This window comes from Amborella trichopoda, chromosome 1 (genome assembly GCF_054954075.1).
Source record: "Amborella trichopoda isolate Santa Cruz 75 chromosome 1, AtrichopodaSantaCruz75HAP2 v2.0, whole genome shotgun sequence".
Classification (NCBI taxonomy): Eukaryota; Viridiplantae; Streptophyta; class Magnoliopsida; order Amborellales; family Amborellaceae; genus Amborella; species Amborella trichopoda.
In genome coordinates, this window is record NC_142336.1 from 50,815,298 (window position 1) to 50,828,612 (window position 13,315).

Here is a 13,315-nt window from a genome sequence, read left to right on the forward strand (position 1 = left end):
GTAAGAAGACGCAGCGCCGGCTGTGTAAGGAGACACATCGCCGTCTGTGAATTCAAGACCCAACGCCGACTGTGAAGTAAGGAAGGAAGAGGCACCGCCAGGACTGTTGGAGCAGGGTAGTCCATGAGGGACTTCATTTTCTTTTCCCCACTTCTCTTTCTCTTTATCGTTAAAATATATGGCTGCATTCTTTATGTCACTTGGAAGTGGTTTGTTGCCACCTCACCTCCCTCCTTATGCCACTTGGAAGTGGTTTGTTGCCACCTCACCTCCCCCAAAATATATGGCTGCATTCTTTATGTCACTTGGAAGTGGTTTGTTGCCACCTCACCTCCCTCCTTATGCCACTTGGAAGTGGTTTGTTGCCACCTCACCTCCCCCGTCTCCTTACCCATTTATCACCCAATTCGCTCTCTCTCTCTCTCTCTCTCTCTCTCTCTCTCTCTCTCTCTCTCTCTCTCTCTCTCTCACTCAAAAGCCTCCCAACCTTGACCCCTTTGGTTAACTACTATCCACCATCGAAGAGTACTTGTTAAAAGCTTTAAGGAGGAGACCGTGGATGAAGTTTTTGGGATACCGGTGCATTTAGGTAAGTGGATCCATCACCATTGCATTATAGTCATAAGGATTCATGGATCTTTATGCTTATGAGATGAGTAATGAAAATGTATACGATGTGGCGATTTTTTATGATTTGTTCATTGAAATTTGGGGCTTTTGTCTTATGATGAATGTGGATGCTGAGAATGAAAGTATGATTTATAAATTTTGTAAGAAATACATGTTTATATGTGTGTACAATGTAAGATAATAGTTGTTATCATGTCTTCACCATGAAATTGAGGTTATGGAACATGTTCTTGAGGTATGTGTGGCATTACTGTGAAATTTTAGGACTGTACATGTTTTTATATAAAGCTTTTGAATAGCCAAACGATGTCCGATTGGCCTCAAATCACCACTATTGGAAAGATATACGAGTCTAGTAAAATGTCCATGTTTGCTCATTGTTGAAATTCTTTATAAAAATGAAGTTATTTTTCAAAATATAAGTGTGTATCATTATTGACTGTTTTCCCTGAATTTTCCACTGATACTATTGTGGTAATTGATTTTAACTAACCAAACGAGATCCATTTCCTGTCAAACTACAGTCATTTGAATGGTCTTTGAGAGGGCTAAAATTTGCATGTAAAAATTATTTTGAAATTATTCTTAGATGGAAAGTTGTACTTTATTTTATGAAAATAGGCCACTATGGACAATTTTGATCAAACTCATAATTATCACATTGTTTGGCACAGACCTTTAAACAATCAAATGGAGCCTAAATGCTTTTAAATTGCTTTGTTAGAAAAAAAAAAAAAAAAAGATATATATATATATATATATATATATATTGGCTTAAATTTTAATTTTGAAATTGTCTCAAAATACTTCACAGTTTAAGAATTATAGTGATACGAAGAAGGCAATGTCGTTGTTCCATGTACAATTGTCTTCAAAATCACCCCCATTTGAAAGATGAGTGTTTCTACTATAAAATTCATTTTGAACTATCTTCAAATTCCAAACGGACTAAAAGTTACGACCTTAATTGTGAGTGCACGTCATTGCCTATAATAGCAATAAATGTGATTTGTGATACTCAATATGTGATACTGCTATTGTTACAATGAAATTGTTATTGTTATTGTGATATTGTTGCTATTACAGTGATACTGCTACTAATATTGTGATACCGCTACTGTTACTGTGATACTGCTACTGTTATTGTAATTTACTACTTTTACAGTGATATTGCTACTGTCATATTGTAATACTGATACTGTAAGCCCTACTGATACTGACCACTACGCAATTGGCCACTAATTGGTAATGGGTACAATGATACTATTTTATACTGTGATATACTGTTGAATACTGTTATGTCGGTATTTGTTGAGTGTACTTCGACCCCAATAATATGAATGGGGTCGGGAGGTGAAACTGGATAACAGGGTAGGTCGCTCCCGCCAAATCTTTATTGGCACTATGCATTAGGTCACCCAATGGTAGTGCAATGCAATCGCGTCGGAAGGGCCCATGTGAGGGTCATGTCTTGCAAGGCCATTGCCTATCAAATACCTTAAAATGCGTTGGGGACGTGTGTGTGAGGGCATTACAAAATGGGACACCTACTTGTCATCGTCATCCATCCTGAACGAGAATAGAGATTTTATAATACATGATTTGCTTGACCTGATCAATGGAACTTATATTTTAGGAGTAGGCTCTTATAGTTTCTATTGTGTGAAACTGTGAAATATTAGTCTTACTATCCGCTTAAAATGAAATGATTTATGATTCATACACTGCATGTTCCTGATTATTGATATGTGTTTATCCTTATACTGTGAGAGTATTATAGAGCATAATAGAGGAAACTTTCTTGATATATCTGTAAATTAGTGAGCACTGCTATCACCGCTTATAGAAGTTGAAATGCAATGGTGGATATTTGCTTACTGGCCTGTTAGCTCATTCCATGTTTTTTTCCCATGATTGTAGAGTGATAGTCTTGATCTGAAGGACAAACGACGGCTTGCGTGCCGAACACGTGTAGCTTGAAGTTTTGGAGAAAATATCCTGCAGAAGTTTTTCATAGTAGGTGTTTAGTAGCTGTGCCATAGTGATGTTTTTGTACTTTGTATTATGTGGGCCAGTAGTGCCTTGAAATGACTGTAAAAGCATTTTTGGTTAGCGGATGTTAATAGAAATGACTGTGTTTTTGTGTTAATATCTGTAGGATGTATGGATTTCTTTTAGTTTTATTTCGTAGTTTGCTCTTGAGTTCGTCTTTTATATGCGATGTGCCACTCCCACCTCAGTGGCGTTCGCGACCTCCGGTCGCGATCCCGCACTTTGCCGCCCTCCAGTAGGGGTCAGGGGGCGGAGTCATGACATTATGCAATTATGCAAACAATGCAGCTGATTTAATCATAGACAAAAACAACTTATATACTTCTATTAAAAATCATTTGAGCTTGCTACTTTCAAAGTCAAAAGCAAATTTATTGAGGAAGAAAAATAAACAATTTTCTAAATCAAAAGTAAATTTATGATTTTATTTATTCAATTATGTTTTATTTTTTTATTTCTTTCATTTTCTGTATGTATTTCTTTATAATTTTTTAAATCCAAAATAAAATTGAAAAGAAAAGGAAAAAAGAAAATTTTTCCTACCATTATGGTTAGTTTTGATTGCAATAGACAAATGTTTATTATAAAAATTTTATAAATCAAAAGCAAATTTCTGATTTTCTTTATTCAATTATGTTTTTTTTTCTATTTATTTAATTTTTTGTATGTGTTTCTTATAGTTTTGAAAATCCAAAATAAAATTGAAAAGAAAAGGAAAAAGGAAAAATTTGTTTACCATTATGATTAGTTTTTATTGCAATAGATAATGTTTATTATGAAAATTTTCTAAATCAAAAGCAAATTTTTTATTTTCATTATTCAACTGTCTATATTTCTTTATAGTTTTGAAAATCCAAAATAAAATTGAAAAGAAAAGGAAAAAAAGAAAAATTTCCCTAACATTATGATTAGTTTTGTTTGCAATAGATATATGTTTATTATGAGTTTATTGTAAGTATCATGTGACATATATTTTGTATTTTTATGTTATCTAATTTTATAATATTCATTTATAAATAAATAATATATTTACTTATGTAATTAAAATTAGCTCTTTATAATAAATTATTATTTTAAAATATAACTACAGGAAAAAAATTTATTTACGTAATTAAAAGTAATTTCACGTGCACAGCAAGTGCATATCACCGGTATTTGTTACTACTCGACTTGCTGACTATAGGGGTGATGGTTACTTTTGTTCCCAAGTTTTAGAGAGAGAGAGGGGCAAATGGCAAAAGCGATATATATCTGACATACTAGAGAGAGAGAGAGAGAGAGAGAGAGAGAGAGAGAGAGAGAGAGGTGCATGTGGAAATAGCACTTAGGTTCCCATGCAGGTCAGTTATTAATAGTTATTTATTGTCATTGTGGCCACCCATAAATGTTTTTTACTTTATTACATCTCTGTAACTTGTGATTGGTAAATTGAATATCTTATGATAAAATTTATATGTCTTTGATGGGTTACCTTGATTTTCTTGCCTAACCTGTTACTATTATTAGATGGACTCTTTCTTATACAAAGAAACGTGGTTTAATTCATTAGTTTGTTACAGGTTCGACTGTTTCTTTAACGGTTGAAAACATTGAATGAGTCTTTACCAGGTTACAGTTGAATAAATGAATTGAATTCCTGGTTTTCCATCATATTTTAAGGTTTAATTCACTAGTTTGTTATAGGGTCCCCTGTTTCTTTGTTGAAAACATTGAATGGGTTTTACCAGGTTAAAGTTGAATAAATGAATTGAATTCCTGGTTTTCCATCATATTTTAAGGGTAAGAAAAGCATGACAATGTTTACATATTTATACGTCTTTCATAACTTTATTCAAAAAAAGAAAAAATGTCTCTGATTCATATAATACAGCAGCTTCTTTGAATTCGAATCTGAATACAAAATTATCTCTGTAAAGCTTGGTGCTTGATTATTTATTTGTGGTTGTTAGTGTATAAATGGTTATCACTTACCAATGTCAATCAATGTTTTTTTTCCTTGAAAATTTTAGGGTGCAGATATAGTCATGATATATGCTCATTGAAATTCTTCAATTTTCAGCTGGGGCAATGTGGGACCTCAACGCTACTTTAGAAGTGTATATTTGTTCGTTCTATTTTGGCCTCATGGTGTGACCTCTTCATCTTTAGTCCTTATTAACCCAACTCCCAAGTAACTTCCAAGCCTATTTCCTACAAAGAAAGAAAAAGAAAGTCTTTTGATATTGGAGGTTTTGTTTCAGACACATTTCTACTTTGTTAACAGTTGTAAGCCTCCTTATGTGGAGGAGACATGCCGATTTCTATACTTGTATTGTGGTTTAGGCTTGAGGTATGGCTTTTAATTATCAAAACGATGAGTTTCGTAATTAATGGATAAATCAGTGGTTTCTAGATTTCCAGGTTAGCAAACCAGGGAAATTGAAGACAATAGATTTATCCGGTTTTCATAGATAGGTCACCAAACATGGGTTCCTAGCTTCCAAATGACAGTTTTCTACTACCACCTTTATTGGTGTGTATTTATAGAGTTTTCTTGTACTGATTTGTTGGTAGAGATTGATTTTAAGGTGGGTATCTCCAGTTCTTTTACAGAGGATTTTGGTACTGGTTAATTTTGAGGGAAGATTGACCTTTTTCCTGTTGTGTAGATTTAACAGTGTTAGAGTCAGGTAAGTGGCCTTTTTGTGTTTTTGAGTTGCATCACTGGACCACATGTCAACTATTTTATATTTCTATTTAACTTTTGATAAGACTTTATTAGCCAATTTGCAATTTTTGATCGTTCAACCACTTTTGCTCATTTTACGAAATTGAAACATTCAGTTAGAAGAACCTGTTGTCAATGGATTCAACAACCTGCAGATTTGAGGAAGTCTTCAGTCATCTGAGTGCTAATAAGTTCTTGTTTAGCTTGAGCCCATTAAGAATCTATGATTTTTAATGGCCACACATAACACTTCAGCACATCGACCTGTTCACCAAGATGGAATGACCATAACTTTCTGGCTTAGAGTTTTCCTCTTTACATTAGATGTCACTGTTGGTCTTGATCTATGTGGAAATCCATGACGGAGGTTAGAACCTCTTTGATGTACTTCTACTGTTGTGAATCCCTGGAAAGCAGGTCTCCGTAACATCTAATGATCGCCATTGTATCTCGCAGCCTCTCTTGCTATAGGTGTCTCATATGAAAAGTATGACCATTATTTTCTTTCTATACTCCATATTGTTGCAAACAAAGTGGCTCATCAATGTAATGAAATTCATTTCTGACTGGAAGGTAACAACACTGACCCTGCGCTGATGTCTCACTTGAAATATTCACCAATCCAAGAGCCTTTCAGGAAAAATTTCAAAAAAAAGAAGAAAAAAAAGGGTTTAGACTCATGCCTCACTTGAAAATATTCATAAATTCCTATGCATAATAAAAAAAGAGATTCCTTTCTAGCTCCTTTTCATCCTACTCCTTGCCTGATAAACTGTAGAAAGAAGTTCCTTGCAACAGTCATCTACTGATCTGCTGTGCAATAGAGTGCTACAATAAGAAAAGTAAAAACATCTAGAGAGGCTAAAATAAATTTATTCATACTCCGAACCCTCTCAAGAAGCTCTTTCAAATAATTGTATGAAACCTGGCAAAACCAGTGTGGTCAATCGGTACAACTTCTTTTGTGATATTTCAAATGCATGACTGTAAAAGATTAGAATTGGAAGGGTCTATGTCTGATGAAATAGAAATAAAGGACATAACAACTGAATCCATGATAACAATGAATGAAGGTAATCTGGTTCAACAGGACTTTTGTTTTTTTTTTATTTTCTGTTGTATATCTTTAATCCAGTAGTACGCAGAATTGCAGACTGTAAATGCCCAAAGTTGAAAATGGAGGTCACCTGTAATTAATATTCTGTGGAAGCAGATCCAGTTAAGAGAGTGTGGGTCCGAATGATTGAGGAGAACAAAGAATTATCAATACAGAGCTTAATGTGTAACTGTTTTGAAGGTTGAAGTTCACAAGATTCTAATTTGTATCCCTCTACATCAGAATTTACCCTATGATCAACATGTGTTTTATGAATTAGTATCTAGGACTTAGAGTTCGTCCTGGCAATGGGCTGGACTGTCCAGCCTGGGTAAACTTGGGCCCAGGTCAGGCAGTTCATGGCCCGACTGCCCAGCCCGGCCACATATAAAGGAAGGCCCCCAGCACAGCCTGGCTGGCCCTGCGAATGGCTGGGTCCTATACTAACATGAGTTTTTCTGTTTGGTTACCTTAGCCACATTGGGCACGTATCAACATACATACCATATTCTTTTAGATTGTTCTCTTGTCTATCGGCCATGATTACATAATTTAGAGGCTTGACCTTCTTTTTTGTCTTTTAGTTGACAGATGTGAACTTTGAAAATGTCTGGAATATTTAGAATATTTATGGATTCAGCCAATTAAGGTATAATTGATTATTTCTTGCTACTTGTCATGAAATGCAATATTAGTAAAACATTGCTGGTTTTGGTTGTCTCTTCATAATATAGGTGCCTCCCTGAATGCTTTTCTTCATGGCATGAGAAATCCGACGGTCCTTATCTGTGTAAGACGTTGACAGGCGTACCTGTCTCCATGTAACATAGTCTGCGTCAGGGCCTGGGCCAGGTCTCTGGCCTGTCTGTCTGTACCATGTCAGGGCTGACCTGGTGTGTTGCCAGGCCCACTTAGAGTATGTGAATTATTTGGAGGACCTAGAAGAATATCTTGAGGAAACAAACTTATGATCAATTGGAAGTTAACTTTATCAGGGGAAAAAAAACTTACGATTAATCTTTGAGTTTAAAGAAAAACAATAGAAGGATCTCAATAACATTTCATATTTGACCACATGCCTCATCGAAAGAAAAAATGGGACCCGTATATGCTTATCTGAATTTACTATGGCTGTTGAATGTTAGCCATCTTAGTAACAATTGGAAATATGTCTCAAGATATGTGCAGATATCAGTGAATATACACCAGAAAGATCATTTGATTGCCTGGGGTTTGAGATCCAGGAGAATATAGGTTGAAAAGATAAGAAAGCAAGGGTTATGAACCTTCTCCGAATTTTATAGTTACCCAGGTGGTTTTATTTCCTCTTCTAGCCATGAATTGCATCTGTTTAAGTGATAATACTTGGAAGGATTGATATTGCAGAGCTTTTCCGGTAAAGTTCTAATATGATTTTAACTTCCAACTTTATTTATAGGACTTTGATTAGGTTTTGTGTATGTAGCTAATTAGATTCTCAATGTACTCCTAAGAGTTTTTAAATGAGTTTGGTGATGTAAGGAAAAGCAGTTAAAAGTTGAGGAAAACCAGCTAAGAGTGACGAACTTTTCGTATCTGAACAAACAGCTTTGCAATGTTTATAATTAGAGTTCAATACCTATAATAAATTGACTCGTGTAACTTCCTTGAAATTCATTTTAACATGATCTTTGGTGGGAGAGCATGAACTATGTCAACGATACGTTTAACTGATATTTTGGCAACTTTGATTTCTTTCTCGTAGTAATGAAAACAATCTGCACTGCAATACATGTCAGTGAAATTAAGAAGGGACAAAGTAGAGAACATACATGGATATCTTAGACCTCTGTTGAGCTTCCTTGTAATCTCTTTTGGTAAAACAAAAAACAAGTAAATCGAATATACAATAAAACTTAAACAATTTGAGCAACTCATCCAAGTCACCATAAGTCTTCCATGTGGCTCGGCTGAGGCTTGAAGAACCTGAATCATGATGTTTAATGACTCGATTTCTTCCTGATCTGGTTATACTCCTGTGATCAGAGTTACTCGCTGGAAATGATCCTGTTTGAACTGCTACTAAACCTCCCAAATTATCTATCATCAAACGCCCTGTTCTTGTCTGTGGTCTAAAAAGTATACTTCGTTCAGTGCTCAACCCAGTCCCAAGCTTAGCCAAATAACCGAGTGTTTGAGTAAAAGAAAAAGATATTCATAGAATTCCTCTCTTAAACTTACTTTTAAACTCACTCTTTAAATAATGCTTTTAATCTTTGTTATAAAATCTGTCCACAAATATCTCTTTTCTTGTAGGTTCTTCACTCTCTTTTTCTCTGATTCTTGTTTGCTTTTTCCAATTTTGAATAAAACCTTTTCCTCAAGCCTCCCATGCTGAACGACATCTGGGGATCTTGTTTCAATTGCTTAACTTAACTTTCCCTTGATTACATGGATATGATTGTATTGGAGTTGATTTGAATTATTTCTTTATTCTCCATGGTTGAGAACAATGCCTTGGATTACATTTGGTTAGGAATCTGCATGTAGACCAGCTGGAGAGGGGTTCTACTTTGTTGGAGATCTGTTTTTGAACTCTGACATACTCACATTCCCCAAATTGAAAAAAAGATAAATATTGGAAAGTTCATGTATGATGTGCAGATAATGTGTTTATCGGTCAAGGTCCTGCATATCTTTTTCCATGCATTGTTATCATTCTTGGAATATAGTTTCTGATTTTTTATCTGTCATCTGCTTCTGATATAAGCTTGGATTATGAGAGGCTTATAAACGGTTGGGCTTCGTACTATTGGTGGTATAAATAGTGTGATTGATACATTAACTTGTGAAAGCAGCCTGTGGTGATTGGAAATTTTAGGCAGTCATGTGCCGAAAACTAGTGCATTCTGGTTTACAATTTTCTGTCTCTACAGGTAATATGTCCCCTCCAAAGCCTTGGGAACGTATGCAGAGCTCAGCTGGACTGTCACCTTTTAAGCCTCCTGCTCCTGGCCGCACAGCTGATGTTGTTGCGGCTTCTGGCACTGCTAAACCTGGAGTTCCAGTTGCTCAATGGAATCCTGTTATGAATGGAAATCCTGCTGGAAGGCCTCAACCTAGTAGGGCTTGGGAGCAGAACAGAAACAATTGTGGTAGTGAACATCAATTTTGATTCTGGATTTTGGCTCATAAAAACGTCTCTTGCTTCTTCAATAAGTGCATCTAAAAATATTTTTGTCATGAATGATTCTTGGTCAATGCAGAATACGGAACAAATATGAATTACAATCCTGGGTATGGCCCTCCATCACCCCCAAGCTTTTGGATTTCCGTCCTTCGAGTGGTAAGGCTCTTATTCTGATATCTGCTGCAAGATTTGGTTCTCCTTGTATGAATTCTATTTATAATCAATCTTATGATAATTATCGCATTGGGTACCTTTAGTTTTAGTAAGTGATACTAACTTATGAAATCTGGGGAGTGATAATATGTTTTAGTAGTTCTTAGTTGATTAAAATACTCCTGATCGGATACACATTGTTAGCCATTTCCATGGTGTAATTGTATATCTCTTCTGATGGCCCTCACATGGCTGGTTATTGTGTAGTGAAAATACTCGTGGCTAGTTATTGCATAATGGGAATGCCATGGAAGAAGAATCTTTGGCCGCTATGTTAAGGAGGCCAGATGGGAAAGCTAAGACGTTTGCCCTTGTGGCTGCCTCCATTTGGTGGCAATCCCATCTTGAACCACCATTTCCATGTTTTGAGAGCTTAACCGCAACCATGATTCTTTGAAGAGAACTTCGGAACATGCTTTCCTCAAGTTGGGTATTGTTTTAGACATAAGACAGTCTCAGGGTCCATGAGTAATGGCTCATGATAGGAGGATCTAAGGTGCTTAAGTTTTGTTTGACGTTTTAGGACCTTTTAGAGCACAGTATTCTCTTACAGCCTTTTACATCATAGACGTTTCACGTGTTTGATGTTCAATGAGAAGGAAACATTAACCATCATCTGCTCATCGATTATTCACTAGCCGCTTCAATATGGGCTTCAATGCTACAAACTTTCGGCTTGTAGTTGGATATCAATGGGACCGTGGTTGGCTTGATTGTTGGCTGGGCTGTGGATTCTGTCCATTTTAGATGCTACATTGTTATCCTTGGGATTTCTGGAGCATTTGGAGAGAGAGATACAACTACATTTTTAGACAGAATAAATCTTCCGTAGTGACTTCGAGGGAGATCATGTGTAGGATACTGATCTCCTGGGCCTTTGTTGATTTTGAGTCAAGGGTTTCAATGCGGTGGGCCGGTTTTATGGGTGAAGGCATGTGGTTCTTTAATGCCTAACAATACTTAGGTCGACAATTTGATAGATACTGTTGTAGGACCTATTCCATCATGGTTGGAGGTTCACTTTGGGACTCCCAAAGAGAGATGCTTATATCTGTCGAACCATTAGGGGTGCATTATGTGGCTATTGCTTAGCTTGGTGTTCTTGTCACTAGTCAATCACTGATTCCATTACTTGTGTACGGCTTGCCTCAATGTTATCAGATGCTTAGTGAACGAGTCATTAGGTTCCTGGCGAGTGGTGCATTTTATGGGTGGAAGTGTTCGTTATGTACTTATGTACTGTTAATGCAGTGCCATTCTTGGGTGTTTCGTGGGTTGCAACAAGGAATTACTTGCTCTTTTGTTTGCTTTGTAAAATATTCATAACTGTAAAAATTGTTAAAATTTATGGATCATGAATCTAGGATGCTTCTGTATGTGCTTTTGGATGATACTGTTGTCTTTGACTTCATTGGTCGAATTTATCAGAATAGCTATGCCTTCCAAATGTTCATGTCTGGGCTCCTTCAGGTGATTCTTCTTTTTCTTTTTCACCTTAGTTATCCCTTCATTACCTTAATTATTATCCTGTGCTCACATTACTTTGCTTGTTTCCAAGTTTTAACTTGTCTACGACCACCTTCCCCTCCTTTCCCTCCACTTCTGAATGTCTGTTGCAGATATTGATTGCTCAGGGGTACTGTATGCTTAGCTTGCGAGGTTTGTATTTAGGTTGCTCGGGATTAGAACAAAACCAAGTAAGTTCATTCAACCTGGACCCCAGGGAGCACTCCCTGGCCTCAATGCTCAAGGAAACAACTCTTTTGGAGCACCAAAATTCAACTTCAACTATAAAGCACTTGAAAGTGTTTGGGAAAATAACACGAAACGAAGTTGATTTCGAAATTTCATTTTTAGCAGCTGTGGGTGGTGGGTTAAGAAGTAAGAATCTTTCAGTGAAGTATGGATCCATCCAATGCTTGTTAACAAGATGAGGTTCACTTACCACAAGGTGCTTTTATGGGACTTGGATTGGTATCCTACAGAGAAAAGAGAAGCGAGGCGGTGCTTTTCTGGGCTTTGGATTGGTATCCTACAGAGTAAACAGATGCGAGGCGGTGATTTTCTGGGACTTGGTCTTTTGTTGCTTTGAGGAGAGGAGTGGGTGATGTGTGTTGGTAAATTCTGTGTCATGAAACTTGGTACTCATAGTGACCCATAGCTTTTCATATAGAGTAATACATTTTTTTAAAACTCTACTAGAATAGGGAGATCAACATATAATTGAAGCTGCATGTTGCTTGTCAATATTCATTTTGTGAAAAAATTCATATTCTTGAAGTGGCAGTTTGGTGATCTCAAGCATTTTGGTCCTGTTTGATTCCTTGTTGAAGATATCAGTTAAGTGTCTTTCCACTCTCCATCTGGTTTAAGTCCTTGAGTCACAAACCAGCTTTGATCGCAAACGTCCCATCTACTCATTGTGAGGATGGATCAAGTGTTTGTGTAGTTTTGAGTATGGAGCTCCTCTAGCATGTGTGATTCAGTCAACTTTTCATCAGACAATGTCCTTTGTTTTCTTGCACCCTCTAGGTTGTCCACTCCACCTACAAGCCCCTCCCCATATCGATTGCTCCCTTAGAGGATAACGAAGAATACAAGAAACATGTTTGATGATTTTGCCTCTCATAGCTACATTTGAAAGGCCGTTACCATTTTTCTGTACATAACTGATTCATTTCAAATTCCCATGGGGAGTAATGGAAAACACAAGAAAAACAGTTTGATCGGCAACCAAAGTTGAGCATACTACGATCTTCATGTTTAAATAGCCCCATATATCAAGGGAGGAAGGGTAGTAGCCAATAGTGAGAAGGGGCACCGTCCCATCTGGATGGGCAGAATGGATGAGAAAAAGGTGCCATGGAGAGGTGCTTTGTCACCCAAGAGAAACAAAAAGAGCTGCCCGCCCCGCCCTCGGAATGGTACTACAAGGCAAGTCGTCAAAGCGCCTCTTGATATATGGTATTTGTAAGTTATGGCCGTACCAATTTTAAATATTTTAAATATGACAATTATGGACTGGTCCCAATTTATGAAAAATTTATGTTGAGGTACATCGGTTTGATATTTACAGCATTGGACTGGGATTTTTTTATAAAAATACCCTGTTTTTTTCTTCTCCTATTTTGTCCCTCAGTCGGAGGTTGAAAACATCAAAGTATTTTTTTATTTTATTTTGGGAAAATTACATACATATGTATTATAGTTTTCATTATTACGGCTGTACTGAATAGTTTTTTTTATTACTTTCATGTCCGGTTTTTCATGTCAAAACGGAAATTTAAAAAAAAAAATGACTTTACTATTTTTTGGATGTTGAACAATCGACGGTTGTTCAAAAATTGAAAACGGGGCCAATTTCGATATTTGAATGATCATAAATTTAAAATTTTCGGTTCTTCTCAATGTCAAGATGATCAATTAGATGTTTTTGGATATCAAAATA

At 36.4% G+C, this 13,315-nt stretch overlaps 1 protein-coding gene across 11 annotated transcripts; it reads left to right on the forward strand.

The window, feature by feature from the left end:
- The first annotated feature begins 464 nt into the window (after positions 1 to 464).
- LOC18448933 (peroxisomal membrane protein 13) lies at positions 465 to 12,921 on the forward strand. Of its 11 annotated transcripts, XM_088871001.1 has the most exons (6): positions 465 to 589; positions 2,551 to 2,646; positions 9,401 to 9,619; positions 9,731 to 9,810; positions 11,296 to 11,337; positions 11,487 to 12,921. In XM_088871001.1, exons 3-6 carry the CDS (start codon positions 9,406 to 9,408, stop codon positions 11,799 to 11,801), a joined length of 651 nt encoding a protein of 216 aa, XP_088727127.1. In that variant the 5' UTR covers positions 465 to 589; positions 2,551 to 2,646; positions 9,401 to 9,405; the 3' UTR covers positions 11,802 to 12,921. The 11 variants fall into 11 exon arrangements, with proteins under 11 accessions (XP_088727127.1, XP_088727130.1, XP_020532054.2 ...); XM_088871004.1 differs by lacking the exons at positions 465 to 589; positions 2,551 to 2,646 and adding an exon at positions 3,864 to 4,022; XM_088871006.1 differs by lacking the exons at positions 465 to 589; positions 2,551 to 2,646 and adding an exon at positions 4,168 to 4,290.
- Positions 12,922 to 13,315: the final 394 nt, after the last annotated feature.